The 23,728-nt window shown below is 37.9% G+C and overlaps 1 protein-coding gene across 9 annotated transcripts in view; it reads left to right on the forward strand.

The window, feature by feature from the left end:
• Positions 1 to 5,023, forward strand: part of Mecom (MDS1 and EVI1 complex locus) — a 560,423-nt gene extending 555,400 nt beyond the window's left edge. For 5 of the 9 annotated variants that reach the window (XM_036191289.1, XM_036191292.1, XM_036191294.1 and 2 more), the window contains one exon: positions 3,471 to 5,003. In XM_036191289.1, coding sequence (XP_036047182.1) covers positions 3,471 to 3,605 — 135 coding nt within the window. In that variant the 3' untranslated portion in view covers positions 3,606 to 5,003. Of the gene's footprint in view, positions 1 to 3,470 lie in introns of all 9 variants that reach the window. The other 4 variants (XM_036191287.1, XM_036191290.1, XM_036191291.1 and 1 more) reach the window with 1 other exon arrangement.
• Positions 5,024 to 23,728: the final 18,705 nt, after the last annotated feature.

A 23,728-nucleotide genomic window follows, 5' to 3' on the forward strand; every position in this document is an offset into this window, starting at 1 on the left:
ATGATAAAGTTAACTAATGCAGCCATTAACATGTAAAACTGCAGTCTGCACCACTGAAACTTCCATGGCACACCTGACCATGCCTGGCAGTTCCTTGAGTTTACCTTTAGTTCTTTCCCTTATGTTTAGAGAACACACACAGCTTATTTCTCTTGTTAGCTCCAGGTTATTTTCTGATCATTTTTACATCTATAACTTCTGTCAACATACTTCTCTTCTAAAATTATTTATTTATTTTTCTTTACTATATGTAGTGAATTCTGGCATATGACTCATTCATTATCCATCAGATAGTTAAGTCCAGAGCTGAAGTGAAGGCCAGAAATAAAATGAGCTACCAAAGATCTGCACCAACATAGTGACAGACTGAAAATAAAGCCTGTCAGTATTCACTGAGTGAATGAATTGTCTCCTGATTCTTAACCTGTCAGCACCTGGAAACAAAAAAATTATTCCAAAAAGGATTCACAAACACCAGTTAAAAGAGCTTCAGGTTTTTATTAAAAAATAAAAGGTATCCAGTAATTTTTTTTATGACTTCTACACTCAACTGAATGTTCATTCAGACCATTTTTTAAAAGACAACATATTTTTGTCCCATTGGTTGAGTTGTTTAGTTCGTTTAGAACATTTTGGAGGTGGCAAGACATATCAAAACAATGGGGTCATATTAGCATATCCATTTCATTATGATTTCCTATTCTTTGAGATGCATTGGGCTGGTCTTAATAGTGATATAGTAAAATCTTAACTAAGATGTGATGATTGGTGATTAGGGACATTATGTTGGCAGGATAATGTAAATTGTTTGCAATCTTTTAATTCAATAAAAAGTCTATGATATTATGTATGTAAATAGAAAAATGAATATTCTTTCTGAATTGGATATAGACAACCTCTATACAGTGGGCTTCTACAGCTGATGCCATCTTGGCAGAAGCATGTAGGTTGTGGACAGGCACCATTTCCTTACCGTAAAATAAGGTCAGAGAAGCTATCTTGGTTTTTTTTCTCTGACTTAATGAGGCTAAACAGGACTTCTTAGTTTCTAATGTTAAAATTAAGCTGTCCAGAGACACTTTGAGCCATCCATAAGAAGTGGTTGCTGGGGTTGGTGATTTAGCACTTGCCCAGCAAGCACAAGGCCCTGGGTTCGATCCTCAGCTCCAAAAAAAAAGTTGCTTCAAAAAAATATATATCTCTTGTTTCCCAGCTGTCAGAAATCCATAGAAGATCTAAGCTTCCTTTCTTTGTGTTTTTTGTTGTTGTTGTTTGTTTGTTTGTTTTTTGAGGCAGGGTTTCCCTTTGTAGCTTTGTGCCTTTCCTAGATCTCACTCTGTAGACCAGGCTGGCCTTGAACTCACAGAGATCTGCCTGCCTCTGCCTCCTGAGTGCTGGGATTAAAGGTGTGTGCCACGACCACCCGGCTTCTAAACTTAGTTAACCCACCCCAGTACTGTGCAACACGTAACACACATCTCAGAAAGTGTCAGCTATGAAAGAAAGCCTAAGGCTCTGAGGACATAGAGATGACAGCTGTGGCGTGTGTCCTAGCACCAGGGTTTGAGGTAGTGTCCTGTCTAGACTTGCTAACAGCTAGCATCACCACAAACACAAGCATTGTGTCAAAACTAGCTCCTGTTGTTTACTTCAGTATACATAATTATGTTTGTATGTGGGTATTCTATCAAATACTTGTGCAGACTAACTTTATCATGAGGCTCCTTATTCATTAACCTCTCATTAGTTCCCTCATTCTGTGCTCTAGCAGCTGTCTCCTTGTGTGAAGGAACTGGCCAGTGATCCCTGTATTTCAGTTGCCATTTGATTTCTGAAGAGCACTGCTTTGTGTCAAATTTTTTTATAATATGAAATTTATGCTGCTATTCTCAAGCATTTGTATATTAACTCTTTAATTTTTATAGTGATTGAATCCAAAATCATTGATAGGTAAAATAGTAACTTTATTTTCCTTGAGGGAAACGACATTCTACAAAACTATTTTCCTAATAGGTATAAATTTGTATGAAGCATACTAAGCTGAGTACTGTGTTTCCTCTACAACTGTTGTAGACAAGTGCTATTATATTTTATGCTTGTCCCTACTTTGTATATGAAAATTTAAACTCTAGGGAATAGTGTGACCTCCCTAATATCACTATAAAGGACCAGGATTCTGTATTATTTGTCCTTAATTATTTAGTACTTATCACAGTGCCTGGTATAGAGTTCGTGCTTAAGGAATATTAGTTGAATAGACACTGGGATTTTTGTGCAAATCCAGAAGGCAACTCTCATATATAAAAATCAAATGTGACTCAGTAACTAAAACACTTGCTATATAAGCATAAGGACATGAGCTTGAACACCAGAACTCATATAAAGAAAGCCAAATATGGTGGCAGAAGGATCCCTGGTACTCACTGGTGAGTTCCAGACCAGGGAGAGACCATATTTCAAAACACAAAGTGCACTGTGCCTGATGAGCAATATCTAATGCTGACCTTTGGGTTCCACACAAACACATGCACATACATGTATATGTAGCTCCCACGTGCAAGTATGTGTACATTCATGTACACACATAAACACACAGGAATAGAAAAGCCAAGTGTGTGCATCAAGAGCAATGACCCAGCAAATCAAAATCAGCCTGTAATCTAAGCAAATGCCATGGTGAGAGAAGAAACCACAGGCTGGCCACATGTCTCAGCATGACTCCCCAAGATGAAGTTCTGCTGAACAACAGAGGCATTTGTCTTTGTTTACAGACACTGGAATGTCTTTGGCAGGACTTTAATGATTCCACTTCAACAGCATTTTGACAAGCAAGTTTAGCAATGGATGAGACCCACAATAGCAAATCAACAGTGAAAAGTTCACTCACAAGTCAAGACCAAACACTTCATTTGAATATTTTCCTTGGCAGTGGGTGAGGGAATCTCTGAACAGTTATTTAGAACTTGGCATGATCACAGGGAAGAAAGAGTTGCTCCTGACAGAGAACCTCTGTGCACCTTCCACTCAGTGGACTCATGAGTAATGGTTGCTTAGGATGTTGTTGGGTTTCATACTTGTTTTCCCCCCTTGGTGGAATTTACTTGAGCTCTCTCATTCTCAAGAGTGTTATATGTCTACAGCAGGTATTTCAAACAGAAAGGGGAACTTGAGAAGGACACCCGATTCAAAGTTGGGCAGAAATAAGCTCTAGGTTAATATAGTTGAAGGACCATGGGGTCCTCATTCACTTTCAGGAGTCTGGGTTACAAGGTTTGAGTCAGACCATCTCCTCTGTAGTCTGGCTAAGGTGAGCACTTATATCATTTTGATAGAAAGAATACAGTCCCTCTATCAAACATACTCATGAAGTGTGCTTCTGTCCAGTCTCTCATGTTTTCTTAATAGTCTTTGAGTTAGATTTGCTGTTTTTGTTTAAATGCCATTTTCTGAATCTCTCCTTTTCACTCCAGGCATATGCTATGATGTTGTCACTGTCCGACAAGGATTCCCTTCACCCTACCTCCCACAGTTCCTCCAACGTGTGGCATAACATGGCACGGGCTGCAGCAGAATCCAGTGCCATCCAGTCGATAAGCCATGTATGACGTTGTCAAGGCTGACCAGCGTGGGACCAAGTCCAACAGTAGTGTGGCTCTTTCAGATAGAACTATTCACAAGACTGCTGAGCAGAATGCCTTATCAACCTAAAGGGTCACTCGTTTAAAGTCTGGTGACCTTAAACTGAATGATTAAATAAAAAGAGAGGGAAAAAGGAAGCTATTTATTCTCAATATTTTGTTTTGCACAGCAAGGCAGCTGCTGACTTCTGGAGGATCAATTAATCTAAAATGATTGGAGATGAATGAAAACCTCACTGGGGAAGGCACCTTCCATTCTCCTGTCCTAGGGCATGGGTGGATGAAAGGGGCAGTTGAGATGGCAGCATTGATGATACAAATGAACAATCCATAGAAATCAAGTTCTGCTTTTTATGAAATCACCTGATGGGATTGGGAACAGTTGCTTTTAATTTCCAGATTTATTTTTTTTTTCTTTTTAAAGTTTTATGTAATTTAACCCTTTGAAGATGGAAGTAGTCAGAAGAAATGCACAATGATTATAGGAAATAATAGCAGGAGTTTTTGTCACACCCCCTTTATCTTTTGCCTTCTTAAGTACATTGTTTAAAACTAGGGAAAAAGGGTATGTGTATATTGTAAACTATGGATGCTCATGCTCAGAGAGGTTAAGTCAGTGATGTAACCTGCTCATCACCTGTACCTCTGTACCACTAATACAATGTTTGCCAAATCTTTGTAATAACATCTTAATTTTAGACAATCATGTCACTATTTTTAATGTTTAAATTTTTTGTGTGTTGCGTGTATCATGTATTTATTTGTTGGCAAACTATTGTTTGTTGATTTTAAAGAGCACTGTTCCTGTCAGCCACTATTTTATGATGTCTGAGGCACACCCCTTTCTGAATTTCAAGGACCAAGGTGACATGACCTGTGTGTGGGAGTGCCCAATAGTGTTTGGCTTTTCTTAACATTCCTTCCTTTTTGTTGTGTTGTTTTGTTCTCCTTTTTAATGAACTAAATACAAATAGATGCAACTTAGTTTTTGTAATACTGAAATCAATTCAATTGTATAAATGATTATAATTTCTTTTACAAAAGCATGATTCTTCTGATTAAAAACTGTACCCCATATTTTATGCTGGTCGTCTGCAAGCTTGTGCGATGATGTTATGTTCATGTTAATCCTATTTGTAAAATGAAGTGTTCCTGACCTTATGTTAAAAAGAGAGAAGTAAATAACAGACATTATTCAGTTATTTTGTTCTTTATTGATAAACCAGATTTTTTTCTTTTTTGTTTGTAATCTCATTTGGAAATAAGTGGCAAGTTAAGGTACTTTCTTCCAATGCTTTGTACAATATAAACTGTTATGCCTTTCAGTGCATTACTGTGGGAGGAGCAACTAAAAAATAAAGACTTCCAAAAATGATGAAAAATAATGACACCCCCCCTTTGTGCTGTTTTCTTTTCTCATGCAATTTTAGTTGCCTCTGGCAGCCAAATGATCTAAAGATATGGTGTTGAAGACCCTGATGCCCTCACAGATTTGTGGAATGTAAGCATGTTTGCATGGTTTTGAGATGACACAGTGATAGATCTTAGCCAGGAATGAGGTCTCCTGCTTGTGGTGAACTTCCTTCATGGTGCAAAATCAAGACCCATAGTCCTCGCTTCCCAGCCCTGGCATCATTCCAGGTTTGCAGTACACATCATAATCAGGATGGAGAGCAGCCTACAATAGTGTGTGTCACAGGGAGCTTCCATGGTGTTTCTTCATTCCTGCTGGTGTGTGTGTTCCTGGTGATCAAATTCAGGGACTTGATATAGTAGGCAACACTAAAGCACTGAGCTATATATTTTACCCTTGACTTTGCTTATAGTAATATTCTTACTGTTAAACTTCATAAGTACAGAAGAACCATTCATTTTTACCTATGTTCCCTTTCAGATTATGTTATTTTTCATATATGTGTAAGTACTTGTATGTATGCATCATGTACATGTCTGCTGCCCTAGATGGCCAGAAGGTAGCATCAGATAACCTATAACTCGAGTTATAAGTGGTTGTAAGCCTTATGTTGTGGGTGCTTGGAACCAAACCCAGGTCTCTTGCATATATTAATAGTCTATGTCATTGTGATATAAGTGTACATTCAGAAATAGATAAATTAATTAACATATGTACTTTATGACAAGAGTAATCTATCCTTTAAATTTTAAATCTGCAATATACCATTATTTTACTACTACGTGTATTAAATAATTGTCACTATTAAGTGTACTAAGTAAAGCTCCTGAAATTTATTCAAATATAATTTTTGAAAACTCCTCAAAAGTTTAAGAACAATTAAGGAAATACATTTATTCTTAACTTTATTTTAAGATGGCTGTCACTTATAATATTATTTTACAAAAAAATAAAATTAGTTATTCTTGCAATTACTTATGCAAATGTGCTAAAGATGTATATAGCCATTGCTCAGTTAATCTGCATAACAGGAAGACAGGCAGCTGCCTTCCTGCTTTGCAGATGGGGGAACTGGAGTTCAGGGTTGACTTACTCCATTGCCATTAACTAGGTGAGAAGTATGGGCAATGGAGGTCACAGGGTCTTAGACCCCATAGTTCATGCAGAGCAGAAGAAATGAAGTATTCTAAAGTTGAAGAAATGTATCCCATCAAAAGTGCAGAATGCCTCCCCGCAAATGTGCCCAGGAGACACTGAGGCGGCTGAATCTTGGCTGCAAAGAGTTTGAAAGGTATCTGTCAAGTACTTGTTTCCGGGTTTTAAAAAATTTAGTTTATTAAGGCTGCCATGTTTTGTTGATACTCATGGGAGACCTGGTCTTTCTTAAACGGAAATGGACAGGAGAGGACTGGGGTTGAAAACAGATGGGGAAGGGAGAGGGACTGGGAGGAGAAGAGGAAGGGAAACTGCAGCCTCATGTAAAGTAGATAAATTTACTTAAAATAAATTCAGGTTATCCCAAGTCAGAACCAAAAGTGTTTTTGAAAGACCCTTGATGCTTTGTTAACAAGTCCTGACCATCTTTTCTCCATTTTCTAAGCTGGTGGTTTGACAGGCCTTGGTTTTTCTAAAATGAAAGATTCCTCACAAGCTTACATTTTGAATTGATTAACATGCAATGATTTAAGCACTTTCAGAAAAGCTTAGCCAACTCAAGAGAAAGCAAACATATGAACAAGAGCAGATAAGAATTGTCCTTGTTCATTATCCATGGCTTAAAGGGCTTGTTAATAAGAGGAGTAGGGGGAGGGGAGGGAAGAATGCAGAAGGAAACTCAAGCAGATTCGGCACTTCCCCAAGAGATATGGGTTAGTGTTAGATTGTCCTTTTAAGAAAGTATTTTGACAATGTATGCAAGATATTGTTCTTGAAGCTCTGTGTATTTTAGAAAAGAAAAGCACCCTGTACTCATTAGGATGTAGGATGGGTCCTAGTCAAAACACAAAATAATAATTCCTGGCAAGAACATAGAGAAAATGTACTGTACAATGGAATAGCCACTTTGGAAGACTACATGAAGATTCCTAAGAAAATTATGGATTCACTTCAGGTTATACATTCTGAAATCAAAGTGTTTAAGCAATATAATATGAAATTTGCCATATTCATAGCATAATTTTTATGAACACAAAAGTTAGCCATCAATATATAGACAAAAATCAGTAGATATGTGAAATTTATACATATAGACATACAGATATATGTGTATGAATATGTATGCAATGAGGTATTATTTGGTCTTCAAAAGAAAGGACATTCTGACACAGACAGTAACATGGATAAATGTCAAGAGCATTTCACTAAGTGAAATAAACCAATAACAAAAGGAAAAATACTGTAAGATTTTGCTTATATGGGATACCTAGGGTAGTCAGTTCATAGAAGGAATGGTGGTTGCCATGGGCCTGAAGGACTAAGGCATGATGAATTGTTTAATGGGAATGGGATTTCAGTCTTGCAAGATGAAAAGAGTTCTGGATGTTGCTGCACACAATAGGAATGGATTTGTCATGCATGAACCATACAGATAAGTGATTGTTATAATATTTTATGGAATATATATTTTATTAAAGAAAAAATACCTCACTTTATGGTTCTTCCAAAAGATTGAAATCTGTTTATCCTAAGAAGGAAAACAGTTACCAGGTGGCTATTTGAGAATTTATATAATTGAGGGGAAAACTTGGGATCCAATCCAGAATCAGGGAATAGCCAGTGGAACTTCTTATGCTGGTGCTCAATTCCTGTCATTCATTTTTCACCGAATTTTGGTCACTCTAGGTCCAGATCATAATATAGAGGCACATCATGAAATCATCCCCTGTAGAAATCAGGAAATAGCTGAGAGCCCTGGTTGCTGTGTTTTCTGGAGTGCTGAAGTAACCCAGATACTGTACCTACTACCAATTACCTTGTCCTTACCTACTAGTGTGAATTGATTAGTCTTTCATAAAACAACTTATAACAATTTAATGTATCTATAATAACTTACAATTATACATGCATATGCTATTTTAAGTTTATTTATGATCTCTTTCCCTGAAGTGCTAAGTTTATCTGACTAATTATATCCAATTTTATTAAGGTTGCTGCTAGTGACTGCCTCAAAGGATGGCATATTCTGGCTATTCTATGAAACTTATTAAGCCAATTAATACCTCAATTTCCTCAAAGGAAACACACCATGCTATTACCTATAGTTACCTCTGGGAGATAGCGAGGGCAACCTTTTATATCTTATACTTTTTATTATTTCAAGGTTTTTTTTTTTAAACAGGAAATGATTCTTTCTTACCTTTAAAAACATGTGCTTTTAAAAATGAATATTAGTCAACACAAAGAAATTCTGTTCAGGAGACCATCTGAGAAATTAGTTAGAATTATATATTAGGATTTGTATATGTGGATTTTGTGAAATGTTGATAGTTGCTCATTTACATTTTTATACTGTATAAAATAACAATGTGCTGACCTTTTCAAGTAAGGTTGAGCTGGACAAATGCTCTCCCATGGTGATGTATCCCACTCTCCTATTTTATTTTGAGATAGAGCCTCACTCAGTTGTCCAGGTCTCGAACACCCTGTATATCTCAGGCAGTACTTGAATTTAGCTTCAGTCTCCTGAATAGTGGGACTACACTTATGAACTAAAGGAAAAAAAAAACACCATTAATATAACACATTATTGCTCCCTTTAAATCAACCAAACAACACAGAAGATCAAAAAGAATCTCATGTGAGGGTGGGAGTAAGTGCTGTCTGTTCCCATCACAATACAGGCAACCCAGTGAAATCCCAAGTGTGGGATGGTAGGTTTGTTCAACATTCAAGATCATCGGCGAATGCCAAGGCCCAACATATACTCTCACTTTCTTCAGAGCTTGCCGTGAGATGTGAGATAATAGCACAATAGGTTAAAATACTGTTATTGTACAAGGGCATTCAAGCCAAAGGTATCATGAGTGAAGCCTTAGGTCAGTGGTTCAGAACCTTCCTAATGCTGTGACCCTTTGATAAAGTTCCTCATGTTGTGGTGACCCTCAACCAAAAAAATATTTCATTGATACTTCACAACTGTAATTTTGCTACTGTTATGAATCATAATGCAAATATCTAATATATAGGCTATCTGATATTTGAGCCCAAAGGGGTCATGACCCACAGGTTGAGAACCACTGTCTTAGAGGCCATTCTCTCTTTCCATCACTTGCGTTCCAGTGGTCGAATGCAGGTCATTAGACTTGGCAATAGGTGCCTTTACTCCATTGACTCTTATTATAATTTAAAACATATTTTCTCTGTTATTCTCTAGCAGGATAAAGTATTGGCTTCTTTCAATCATTTCTGCATTAAAGAAACAACATGGGGAAGAATAAAACAAGGATTAGTAATTCTCCTGAGAAGCAAAATATATGAGGTGCACTGGTGACCTTGTTGATATCTGAGCTACAACCAGAGGTATCACATCATTTGGTTTCAAGTTATACTACAGAGTCATAGTAATACAAACAGCATGGTAATGGCTCAAAACCTGACTTATTTATAGACCAAAAGAGAGTACTAAGAAACAAATGAATGTGACTGTAACTATCTGGTTCTCAGAAAGATTATACAAATACACATTGGAGAAAAGATATCTCAGTCAACAAATAGTGCTAGCACAATTGGATATCCACACATAGAAGAATGAAACTAGATACCTATCTTTCACCCTGTATTAAAATCAACTCTGAATGGACCAAAGACCTTAATGTAAGACCTGAAATCAAACTAAAGAAGGAAAAAGTAGAGAAGACACATGAAGACATCAGTATAGCCAAGAAATTTCAGAAAGGGACTCCAGTTGGGCAGGAAATAGTACCGGCAATTGACAAATAAAATCACATGATTAACAAGCTTCTGCACAACAAAGGAAACAACCAGAGTGAGGAAAGGTTCTACACAGTGGGAGAAAGTCTTGGCTAGCTATATATCTGATGAAGGGTAGATACTTAGAAAAAACATTAATGCACAAAGAACTGAAAATCTGAATAACAAAAATCAAACAAGCTAATCAATAAATGGGGCAATTGAATAAGATAGTTCTCAGAAGATCAATTGCAAATGGCCAATAAACATAAAAAAACCAAGTTCATTGACCAATACAGTGAGAAATGCAAATAATAAAAATGTATGTCTTGAAATTCCTTTTTCCAGTTTGGAATGACAGTTCTTAAAAAAGACAATAACAACAAATGCTCATGGACTAAAAAGAACCCCTAAACAGTGCTGTTGGGAGTGTAAACTAGTTCAAACACCATGGAGTCAGTATGAAAAAAAGATAAAAATAGATGTACATATGACCCACCGCTGCAATTTTAGTGTATTTATCCCTAAGATTGGAAACAGCATAGCACAAAGATATTTATATGTCATGTCATAGCATTATTCTCAGCAGGTGACTCACAACCAACTTAGGTGTCCAAACACAGAATGACAGAGACAATGGTTTAGATACACAATGGGTTTTTTTTTCCATAAAGAGGTATGAAGTTATGTTATTTGCAAGAAGATGAGGACGATGGATTAATTGCAGATAATAATATAGACTGAATTATGTTAGTCTCAGAAAGATAAATATCACAAGGTTTCTCTCACTTGTGTGTCTGGACATTATAGATACATAATATCATTTATGTAATGATGACATATAAATAAAAATGAAACTATCTGGCCATAAGGAGACAAATGAGGGGGAGAGGAAGAAGGGGGACAGTAATGGAGACTTGGGGGGTCATGCTTCAAGAACATTGAAATAATTACATGCTTTAAATAACTCTATGTAATTAAGAATAGGTAAAAATGAGTGTGAGGGAGAGGCCAGGCTGACTTTCTGAATGAGCAAGGCTGGGTTTGTGAAGCAGAGGTCAGAGGGTTCTGTTCCCTGGGATGGAAGATCATGCCATAAAAAGAAGACAGGTTTTTATTTGGCTATGTTGTGTTCTTTCATCAGAATCCACTTGGTAAAGATGAAAGGAAAAATGACTGTCTTCAGAAAGACAGATTAAAGAGACAGTAAGAGAAAGATAAGTTAGAAATTTGTGAAGAAGTTTTGGTAAATGAATCTATTGTTAAGATGTGAATCTGAAGATTCAAATAGCTTTGGGTTTAATCAACATCTTTCAAGCAACGAAACAACAACAAAAAACTTAACCAAGCAAAGAAACAAGAAAAAATGCCATACAAAGGCAAGAACTGGAGTTTGGATGCCAGCACACATGTATAAGCTTGGCAGGATTAGCAATGGTTTGTAGTCCCAGTACATAGAAACAGGAGGTTGTAGGGGGCAAGCCAGGTAGTTAAACTTGCTGGATTTGGTGAGCTGTGTGTGTTCAACAAGAGACCCTGCCTCAAGTAATAGAGTGGAGAGCATAGAGGATAACACTTGATGTCGTTGCTGCACCTGCCTTCACACACATTTGAACACACGTGCATACACACCATGTGCAGCCACACACAAAAACAAAACAAACAAAAACATTAGAAAAAGAATGAGCTGATGGATGATAATGATTTAGGCTTGGTGTAATGAAACTCTAGTTTCTCTATAGGCTGAGGCAGGATGACCACAAATTATGAATTTAAGGCCAGCCTAGACAACATGGGAAGACAGTGCCTCAAAAACACTATGTTTGGATGTTAGCTTTTGACTTTCTTTACAGAAAAAGGAACATGGAATGTGTAGGAAGGCAATTCTGCTAGTTTCAGTAATCTAGTATTCACTGTTATTTGATTGTGTAAATTTGTGATTTTTTTAACTATTCTCTCACACACTTAAAAATCTATTTATTTCTATCTCTTTTAGTCCAATAAGTATTATATGGTCAACTGCAAAGCAGTTGTGTAATCCTTTCAGTTTCCCCTAAATGGTCATCCAAAAAGTACAAAAAATAAGAAATAAAGTCTAATTAGAACAAGTAAAAACAGCCAATTTTCTCACTCCTGTCTCCATTCAGAAGTTATTTAGTACTATTACACAGATGGCAGAAAATGAGAAAAGAACAGATATGGTCAAGGAAGTCAGTCTTGTGTGCTAACTACAACTTTGTAATCTTATCATACATAGTGAGACTTTGCCCTGTCTGCAAATCACCAGCATTGTCATGACACATTTTAAAACTCTGGCACATTGTGAATACAGTCTGAGGTTTTGAAAGGCAAATGTATATTCAGCATTCTAGCCTCTAGGCTGACAAGGAGCACAGGACATGTCTCTGTTGAGTCAAGTCTCTCTGTGCTGGTGGCAACCAAGTGGAGCCTTGAATGTTGGGGAAAAGTCCTCCATGAAAGATCTGGGTAAGAGGTGTGTCAGGAAAAGGAGAAAGACAGGTAAAGTTTTGTGGATACAGAACCAGGTTGCGAAAGTGGAGAAAGATCAGAAATAAGTATCTCATTCAGATGTGTGTGTGTGTGTGTGTGTGTGTGTGTGTGTGTGTGTGTGTGTCTGAGAGAGAGAGAGAGAGAGAGAGAGAGAGAGAGAGAGAGAGATTGAGAGAGAGAGAGAAGCTAAAGTTTTCCTGTGCCTCGCCCAGTCAGTAGCTGCTCAGACCCAGGGAAACACACAGAGACTTTTATTAATTATAATTATAACAACATGGTCATTAGCTTAGGCTAACTACTGACTAGCTCTTACACTTAAACTCAGCCCATTTCTGTTAATCTATATATTGCCACATGTTCCATGGCTTTACCTGTGTGCCATATCATGCTGCTTCCTGGACAGCAGGCTGGTGTTTCCTGACTCAGCCTTCCTCTTCCCAGAATTCTCATTGTCTGCTTATCCTGCCTATACTTCCTGCCTGGCTACAGGCCAATCAGCTTTTTATTTATCAACCAATCAGAGCAACATATTGACAGCATACTGATCATCCCACAGCACCTCTCCTTTTCTTTCTAATCAAAAAGGAAGATTTTAACTTTAACATAGTAAAATTACATATAATAGAACAATAATCAATGAGGAATCACAGTTACAATATCCAGTCCATTTATATTTGGCAAATTTAAAGAAAATATTCTATACATCCTATATTTGTGAGTCCAAGGTTTCATATCTAACTTACCTCTTACCATAACCAGGGAAAAATCATAATTTAACTGTCTAGTCTTCAACTACATCAAAGACCTCAGAAGGATATAATATTACTTAAGTAAACAGGAAATGCATTGTAAGCAACTTCCAAAATTCTGGAAATGACAGAGACAGCTGACTGCATGGACAGTCACCCAAAGTTCCTCTGTAACATTGGGACATCCATCTTTAACCCATAGGCCTAGTTTCTCAGTCATTTGTGTGTGTGTGTGTGTGTGTGTGTGTCCTGTAGAATGTCTATCAGTTTCTTCTGCAAAGCAGGAACCTGAGGGACCATTTTGCCTTGTGAAGTTCAGTAGTCATCTTCCTGTGGGTCCTGCATGCCCAGTTGTTACAACATTTTGTCAATCAGTCCAGGCAAGAACAGTTTCTTGCTCAAATGCCAAGCAGAAGATATGGAGTGTCTTTGATACCCATTTTTCTCTTTGAAGTAAATCAGTGATGCTAGAAGCAGATATGTCTTACTGTCCAGAAAGCCTAAGTTTTTAAAACTTATTAAATGCCATATTCTATAGGTAGTTGAAGTGTTTGAAGATCACCCACCTAATTGAAATATATGTATGTATACCTAGAAAACTTACTAACAGATTATATGTGTGATTATCAGATGACTAATTATTAATCTGTATTTCTTAATTATCCATTACAATTTAAATGAGTTACATAAGCATAATACCTTAAGCAAGAATAGACATACACATACAAGATAACAAAATTAACTTCAAATTTGTATCATGAACCAAAATTCACAGCAATGTAAAACATTTTTAAACAATGTTGCTCTTTAAAAGTAAATTCAATAATCTACCCTTTTATACTATCACATCTATATCCTATATGTCTACATCATATCCTCCTTACTTCTTTTAGAAAGAGAATGAATATGACCAGTAACAATTTGTAACCTATAGTTAGAGTTTTCTTTTTCTGTGGTTAAAAATCCCAAAGACAAGACAAACCAGATTCTCGGTGTAATATCTATCTTGTAGCTCAAACCAGCAGGCTGCCGCTAACTTGAGAGAGACAACTAGGAAGTTCTTTTTAGCTCTGTTTTAGAATCTTTTTTCTCAGGTTTTAGGTGGAAATTCCTGCCAACACGTTGGGCGCCATTTGTAGTTAGAGTTTTCCTGCCTGGCCCACAGTCAGGACAAATCTCTCTTACCCGCCAGTCCCACAGTCGCTCAGACCCAACCAAGAAAGCACACAGAAACTTACATTGTTTAGAAACTGTATGGCCATGGCAGGCTTCTTGTTATCTGCTTCTTCTATCTTAAATTAACCCATTTCTGTTAGTCTATACTTTGCCACATGGCTTGTGGCTTACCAGTGTCTTTACATGTTGCTTCTCATGGCGGCGGCTGGCGGTGTCTCCTCCCAGCCTTCTACTTCCCAGAATTCTCTTCTCTCTTGTTCCACCTATACTTCCTGCCTGGCCACTGGCCAATCAGAACTTTATTACACAGAGCGATATCCACAGCAGTAACGAACAACCTCAACAAAGATAAACATTCATAATCCATTTTTTGGAAATGTGGGCATAGAGTTCTAAGCTACTTCCTGCTGTTAGGGGTCTCTGGTAGCCTTATGGAGATCCTAAGAAAATTCGAGATAATGGTCAAGTCCTGGGAAGACCAGCTATAACCTTTGTTGATAGGTAACATCTGTTAAGCTTCAGGAGGTCTGGCTTGATCAAATCTGATCCATCATAACCTGGAACAAATCCATAGCCTCTTGTTTCCTGTGGAAACAAAAGCAGAGACTCCTCTTTAAAGCAACATATCCTTAGTTCCAAATTTTGAAGTCAAGATTGCTATGGATATTGCTCTGTGTAAATAAAGTTCTGATTGGCCAGTGGCCAGGCAGGAAGTATAGGCGGGACAAGAGAGGAGAGAATTGTGGGAAGTAGAAGGCTGGGGAGAGACACCACCAGCCACCGCCATGAAAAGCAACATGTAAAGACACTGGTAAGCCACAAGCCATGTGGCAAAGTATAGACTAACAGAAATGGGTTAATTTAAGATAGAAAAGGTAGATAACAAGCAGCCTGCCACGGCCATACAGTTTGTAAACAATATAAGTTTTTGTGTGCTTTCTTGGTTGGGTCTGAGTGACTGTGGGACTGGCGGGTAAGAGAGATTTGTCCTGACTGGGCCAGGCAGGAAAACTCTAACTACAAATGGCGCCCAATGTGTTGGCAAGAGTTTCCACCTAAAACCTGAGAAAAAAGATTCTAAGACAGAGCTAAAAACAGCTTCCTAGTTGTCTCTCTCAAGTTAGCGGCAGCCCGCCGGTTTCAGCTACTGTGGCGGGTTCCTGGCGTGTGTGTCTGACCTGCAGTGCAGCGGGAATGAGGAGTCTACAAGTGGCGCTTTACTCTGCTGCATGGTAGATTTAGCCTTTGCTAGTTTAAAAAAAAAAAAAAAAAAGTTTCTGGGTTATGCGCTGCTTTGATAGAACTGCTTCTGATAGCTGATGGTACACATGGCTCCAGACCCAGAGCTGGCAGTAAACTGTACCACCGCCATGTTGGGAAGCTGAGGTGGGCGGAGCCAGCAGCCACAACAACGTTTCAGTCTTACAAAGATGGATATTACACAGAGAATCTGGTTTGTCTTGTCTTTGGAATTTTTAACTACAGAAAAAGATTTGATCATAAAAGCTGTTGAGTTAAACAAATATGTAAATTTTAAAGATAACTTGACTTCAAAATTTGGATATAAGGATATGTTGCTTTAAAAAAGAGTCTCTGCTTTTGTTTCCATAGAAAGCCAGAGGCTGTGGATTTGTTCCAGATTAAGATACATCAGGTTTGATCAGCCAAGACCACCTGAAAGGTCTCCGATGACACCATGGCCCAGATGATCTGACATCCAGAATGGTTTCAAGGCAACTGGCTCAGAGGTTCACCCTAATGGATTACTCCATAATCCTAAAATTTTCTTTGTATCCCCATAAGATACAGCGCCCCCCTCCAGCAGGAAGTAGTAAGAGAATCTACGCCCACATTCCCAAAATTATCAAGCTGGCTTTGGAGATGGAATTGGCTCACTCCTTCTCTAAACCCAGACATATTGCTAAAAGAAAAGGTTAAGAGATTCTTATGTCCCAAATCAGAAGAGCCCTCTGGTGTGGGACAGAGAAAAACCAATATTTTTCTTTAAAGCAGGTTGATTATAAATGAGATCTCTTTCTAAAGAAGAAAGGGGGATATGATATAGATATAATAGGATGAAAGGGTAGATAAAGGAACTTACTTCTAAAGAGCAACAACTTGTTTAAAATGTTTTACATTGGTATAGATTTTAGTCTATTGATACAAACTTAAAGTTAATTTTGTTATACTGTGTGTATATTTCTACTCTTGTTTAAGGTATTATGTTTGTATAGCTCATTTAAAATTGTAATGGATAATTAAAAATAGATTAATAATTAATCATCTAGGATAATCATACTTATAGCCATGTTAGTTAAGTCTTCTAGGTATACACAGAGATATTTCAGATAGATAGGTAATCTTCAAATACTTCAAAGACCTTCAGAATATGGCATTTAAAATGTTTATAAAATTTAGACTTTCTGGACAGTGAGACACAATTGCTCCTGACAGCACCAATTTGATCCCGAGAGAATGTTGGGCTTCTAAGACATTTCCATTTGGAAGTTTGTCTTCTTGGTACAAAATGGCCTACTGGGCAAAGAACTGCCCTTGCCTCAACTGCTGACAGTACAAATGCTGTCCTTTCTGGACAAACGGGACACAATGAAAGCGACCACCATACTTTGCCAAGACAGGGTAAGATGGTCTTTCAGAATTCCTGCTTCTGAAAATGGTCTGTCAGATACTCTAGGCCTGTAGCCAATTTGAATGCACCAACGATACTGAGAAATATTAGATGACTGTCCAGGCTGCCAGCTGTCTCTGTCTACTCTTGCAAGACTCCCGAAAAATGCTTGCATCCTTCTCCCGGTTCTCAGGTAATATTATATCCTTCTGAGGTCTTTGATATGGTTAAAGACTAGATGGTTATAATTTCCTCAGTTATGATAAAAAATAAGTTAGATATAAAACCTTAGACTCACAAATATAAGATAGATAGGATATCTTCTTTAATATTGTAACTATAATACTTGCTTGATAATTGTTTTGTTATATGTAACTGTACTATATAAAAGTTAAAACCTTCCTTTAAAAAAAAAAAGAAAAGGGGAAGTGCTATGGATATTGCTCTGTGTAAATAAAGTTCTGATTGGCCAGTGGCCAGGCAGGAAGTATAGGCGGGACAAGAGAGAAGAGAATTCTGGGAAGTAGAAGGCTGGGGAGAGACACCACCAGCCACCGCCATGAAAAGCAACATGTAAAGACACTGGTAAGCCACAAGCCATGTGGCAAAGTATAGACTAACAGAAATGGGTTAATTTAAGATAGAAAAGGTAGATAACAAGCAGCCTGCCACGGCCATACAGTTTGTAAACAATATAAGTTTTTGTGTGCTTTCTTGGTTGGGTCTGAGTGACTGTGGGACTGGCGGGTAAGAGAGATTTGTCCTGACTGGGCCAGGCAGGAAAACTCTAACTACACAAGATACCTTTAAAATATGCATATTGTTTTAACTGAGCAGCTTGTACAATCAAACGTCTTTTTGCAGTTAAAAATATCAAAGACAACACAATCCAGATTCTGTGTCTAATATTCATCTTCACATGGCTTATTTTTTATATTACTTTTGCTGTCCCTTTAAAAGACATTATTTTTTAAAACTATATTTTATATAACTGTCTATATTCATTTTCTTCTCTATTCCAAGCCTACAAACACTTTTACACACACTGTAAACCATTTAAAGTCTCATTCCATCTGAATCTGCCTTATTTTGAATCTACTGCTGTAAACTGCAGTGGTCAGTACTGAAGCAGCAGCCTTGGCTGCTGACTCCACCCATCTCAACTTTTCAACATGGTGGAGATAATTCACTGCCAGCTCTGGGAGCCATGCTGTCTGATGACTCTGGATGGCAGTGGGTCTATGCTTCTATCAAAGCAGTGTGTAGCCCAAAAAACCTCTTTTTTTTTTTTTTTTTGTCTGTACTAGCAAAGTCTAAATCCACCACACAGCAGCATACTATGCAGCTTGGAGATGCTTCTGTGTAATGCGCTGTAGGTCTAGCCCACATGCCAGGAACCTGCCATAGAGTAGCTCAAACCTGCATGTTGCAGCATCACTTAGTGAGACCTTATTTCAAATCAGAAAAAGAAAATTAAAATGGGATTGGGCTCAGTGGTCCATGGTTTGGCTGGCATGTTCATGGCCTTTTGTTCAGTCCCAATAATAATAATCAACAGTAAATAATCAGGAGAAGCAGAGATGCTGGGGTTGCTGTCATCAGTGTGGGGATCCAAAGACTGCACCCCAAATCTCACCGTCATCCTGATCCTAAGCCTGAGTAATGTTCTGATTCCACTGATCACTACAGCCACGTTTTCTGCATCAGCTGTGTCCTGCGATTTGCTTCTTGACCGTTTGTAATTTGGTCCTGAAGACAGCCTGCCACACAGCCATGTGCTGAGATTTTGCCTGTGTAAACAAAACACTTTGAGGAGGAATTCACAGGCTGAGGGTTGCAAAAGCAGCTCAACTCTCAACCATCTAGGATGGTGTCAGTTAACTTTGACCAATTACTCGCATATGTCCTGAACATGAAAACCATTTGTTAGTTTTCTCCAATTATCCAGGGAACCGTGGAAGGCTCTGGGTCACTGCAGAGTAGGTGGTTGCTTTCCAAACGAAGTCATTTCTGCTTGTATGAGAGTCTGTGTGAGGTTAGGTTGAGAGGCACATGAAATGATAGATTGTTAGAAGTTGCCCAGTGGGCTGTGACATCATCAGGCTGGCCTTCAGTAAAACATGCTTTATCAAGAAGGATAACAGTAAAAAAGTGTAAGATGAAGGTCAAACACGCTCAGGTCAAGACTGTAACCTTGTTACTAACAGGCACATGACTAGGAAACTTATCTTACCTTTCTTCACCCCATTTCTTTAATTGTGAAATGAAGGTAGCTGGCATGTAGGTGTGGAGAAGGTAACACACTGATACGTGCATGATCAAGATCTCTAAATCACATCAAACAATCAACATATGTTTTTGCAATTTCTACTGACATTAATTTTTATTGTTATTTCAATTATCTTAAGTAGGTATCTGCACAGGAATTACAAGGCAGTGCAAGAATAAAAGGAGCCAACCAAAACAATGTTTCTCTCTCTCTCTCTCTCTCTCTCTCTCTCTCTCTCTCTCTCTCTCAATCTATCTATCTCTATCTCTAGCTCCCTATCTTCCCCTAGATCCTGGAAAAATCTGGTTTTACTTATTTTTATTCTTTTTATTTTTATTTTTGACTATTATTATTATTTTTGTTATATTTTGCTCCATTTACAGCTTGTTTCATTGCAAGATACAAGCTAGTCTGTTTAGTTCCCCCGCCACCACAAAAAATTTTTTTGATAACCTTAACATTTTACCACTAATTTGAAGTACCCCCTTTACATATTTTCTGTCTGTCTGCCTGTTTGCCTGTCTGTCTGCCTCTCCCTCTCCCTCTCCCTCTCCCTCTCCCTCTCCCTCTCTCTCTCTCTTTCTCTCTCTGATTTCACTCTTTCCTTTAACACTATATTAACAGTGCACCTGTTTAGAATCAGCTTCACAGTCCAGGCAGAGCTGTACTGTACAACCTTAGATGTAGTTCACTTTCCAGGATCATTAGAAGGGTGATGATTTTTTTTCAACCAGGACTTCTTAAACCTACAAATTAATTTAGGGAGATTTGATCCCAACCTCATACTAACCAAAACGTAAAATCAGTTGCAGGTGAGTTTATAAATAAGGCACAGCTAAGGAACAAATATTTGAGATAATGTAGAGTTATCTTCAAGACAACATTGTAGAACTTTTAAAATGGGGTGAAAATACTTCTACCAAAAGGATACCTTGTTGAACATTTGGGTTCAGAACTCCTGTTCTTAATCAAAAGGGATAAGATAGACAGCTCCATCAGAAAGATAAACAGATATGTCACAACTGAGTGTATCTGTGTATTCAGCTTCATTGATGATCAGTGGGTACCAAGTGAAGCCACAGTAAGATACCCCATTCACACACTCTACATGTACTAAGACTAAAGATTGACAACACAAAGTGTTAGGAAAATGTGGGTGAAGCATCAGCATCGAGAACTCTCACACAGCGCCAGTGGGAGCAGGAATGCATGAGCCTACTTTGGCAGATAAGTGTTTGAAACCTTATCTGCCAAAATGCAGTGTGTTATCCAGAGATCCCATGCAGACACAGCTTACAATTCATGTGCAGAAATGTTCACAGCAGTATTATTCCCAATATCTCTGAACTGAACATAATTAAAGTCTTTTGCAACAATAGAACAAATAAATATAAAAGTGTGAATGTGCTATTTGTATGCAGGAAATATTATTTAGCATAAAAATTCATAACAAAATGCAACAGAATAGTTGTGCAATAATATTTTATGTTCAAGAACTTAGATTCAAAGGATATATTCCATGTCATTAAATTTAGTCATATAAAGAAAAACAGTAAGACTTAGTGTATAATAATGGCAAAGATCATGTTTATTTGCATAAAGGGGAAGAAATAATGATTCAGAAAAATAGAATAAGTTTTTGGTCATGAATTTCACTGTATTTATTACTGTGTGATGGTCACATGGATGTACTCCTTTTACAATGGTCCTCCAAGCTGGCACTTAGGATATGTGCCCCTTTTTTTTACTCTGCTTTCAAATATGTTGACATATGTTGAAATAGAGTTTTTCCTGCCTCCTCCTCCTTATTCATGGGTGTGATGGTGGTGGTGGTGGTGGTGGTGGTGGTGGTGGTGGTGGTGGTGGTATGTGTGTATGTGTGTGTGATATGGTACATGCATGTAAATGTGTAGGTGCTTGCACCTATGTGTGTCATGCAAAAGCAAGAATGTCACATAGGGCATCTTCCTGCATGCTGTTTCCCTGAGACCAGGTCTCTGGCTGAACTGGATGCTGAGAACTTGCTCTTTCTGCCAAGGCTGATTGGACAGGGAGCTCTCAGGAGCCTCCTGCCTCTGCTCCGCTCTTGGTTTCTTTTCTGTAGTGAAGATAATATGCCATGACAAAGGCTACTTAGGGGAAAGGGGTTTATTATTGCTCCAAGTTCTGGGACCTATGGACAGGAAGTCACAGTGGCAGGAGCTGGAGACACTGTATCCTTAGACCAGAGGCAAAGACCAATGGATGATGCTACTTCTCGTTTCCCTTCTGCTTATACAGTTATGCTACATAGGCAATGGCCCTGCCCACAATAAAAAAAAACAGTGTTTCATAGTTTTTAAAATCCTAAGCAAGATACAAAATTATTAGACAGATAAATAAGAAATGTTGGTAATGATTATATTGTATGTGGTTATATAATATAATGATTACATATATATGTGGATACAGCTCATTGCTCATTATATCATACTTTTATAATTTGTTTTATTTATTTATTGATCTATTTATCTACTTATTTATTTATTTATCTACTATTTATTTATTTATTTATTTATTTATTTATTTATTTATTATGTTGGTGTGTATTGGCTAGTTTAATGTCAACTTGACACAAGCTGGAGTCATCAGAGAGGAGGGAAACTCAATTGAGAAAATGCCTCCATAAGATCTGGCTGTAGGTGACCTTGTAGGGTTTTTTTTAAATTAGTTATTGATAAGAAAGGGCACATTCCACCATGGGTGTTCCTATCTTGAGCTAGTGGTCCTGGGTTCTATAAGAAAGTAGGCTCAGCAAGCCAGTAAACAGAGCTCCTCTGTGGCCTCTGCATCAGCTCCTACGTTCACATGTCTGTCCTGACTTCCCTTGATGATGGATTGTGATGTGGAAGCAGAAGCTGAACAAACCTTTTTCTCTCCAAGTTGTTTTGGTCATGGTGTTTCATCAAAGCAATTGCAACCCTAACTAGGACAAGGTACATGGTGGTGTGCACATGAAGGTCAGAAGACAACTTGGGTGAGTTGGTTATCTTATGTCACAATGTAGGCTGGAGATCAAGCTCAGGCTGCTGAGCTTAGTGCCCAGAGCCTTTTACCTGCTGAACTATCTGGCCAGCCCATATTTTACTTTGCATTAACAACTGTTATCTGATAAGGCTGCTAAATCACCCCTAAGTTTCCTTCTGGTTGCTGTTGATACTGGTTTGTGCATTTTGCACGTTTCCTTTGGGTTGCTCTATAGGCATGAAATAGAGTCAGCTGGCTACTGTTTGCATATTGAACAACATCCAATCCCCAACTGCTGCACTGGCGCACAACTGGATTCTCTGTTTTCTGTTAAACTGCCCTTCATGACATCTCTGCATCTGTTCCATTTAATGGAAACCTTACCTTTGCCTCTCCCTCATAGGCAGCATGGAATCTTTCACCCTCACAAAATTCTCTTATGTTTATTCCTTTGCCTTTTTTCCTTCTTTTCCTCAGTGCCATACATGGTTCTAGGATGCATTGCCTGCCTGTCTCATCAAATACATTTCTGTGTAGTCTCTCTGGTTGGGTCTATTTCCATTCCTATCAGCCCTTAAAACCATTAGCATTTAATTTTCAAATCACAAGCCTGATCATGTCCTGTTCCTAATAAAAATATTCCAGTAGTATATTTTAAAGACATTTGTAATGTTATACTATAAAAACAATGGAATACATGAAAAAAATGTCATGATACTATATAAAAGTAAAATCTTGAAAACAGAACCACCTATAAACCATCATTGAAGTTTTATAAAAGTTACCATAGACATTGAACAGAAATACAAAAAGTATTCATTGTATATAGAGTCTGGAGGGCTTTGGGGTTTATTTTTCTCCCACAAAGGGGAAAAGTGTGAAAGCTTTTTTTGACCATCATGAAATTGTAGAAACACAAAATGATATGTAAGTTAGTCTCAGAGGCTAACCAGTTATCAATAAGATGAACAGTAAAGGATGCTGTGGTCTAGTGAAGCAATAGAAGAAGGCACATTCTGGACCACAGAAATAGATGGGGGAAGAGCCCAGAGCATGAGAAGGAATTCTAGATGTAGGAGCTGTGGTTCAGAGAGAAAACTAGAAGCATTAGAGAAGGGAGTCTCAGGTGAAAGCTGAAGATGCCAGATGACCACAACTTCCCAGTTTGTGAACAAAAAAGCTCAAATTTATCCTGCAAATAGGGGCAACAGAAAGATACCATAATGGAGGAATAGTTAGCATCAGATTTAGAATCTATAAAGCTAAGGTTTGAAGTATAGAAACAGAGTAATTAGCTCAGTGGTTCTCAAGTGTGCAGCTCCCATTTGTACTAAGTAGCAATAATTTTTCAGTTGCCACCAAAATGTACACTGTAAATCCATGTCTATAAACAGGAAGTTGCTCACATTTGTAAGTATAAGCAGGTCA

The sequence above is a fragment of the Onychomys torridus genome, chromosome 6, assembly GCF_903995425.1.
Source record: "Onychomys torridus chromosome 6, mOncTor1.1, whole genome shotgun sequence".
Classification (NCBI taxonomy): Eukaryota; Metazoa; Chordata; class Mammalia; order Rodentia; family Cricetidae; genus Onychomys; species Onychomys torridus.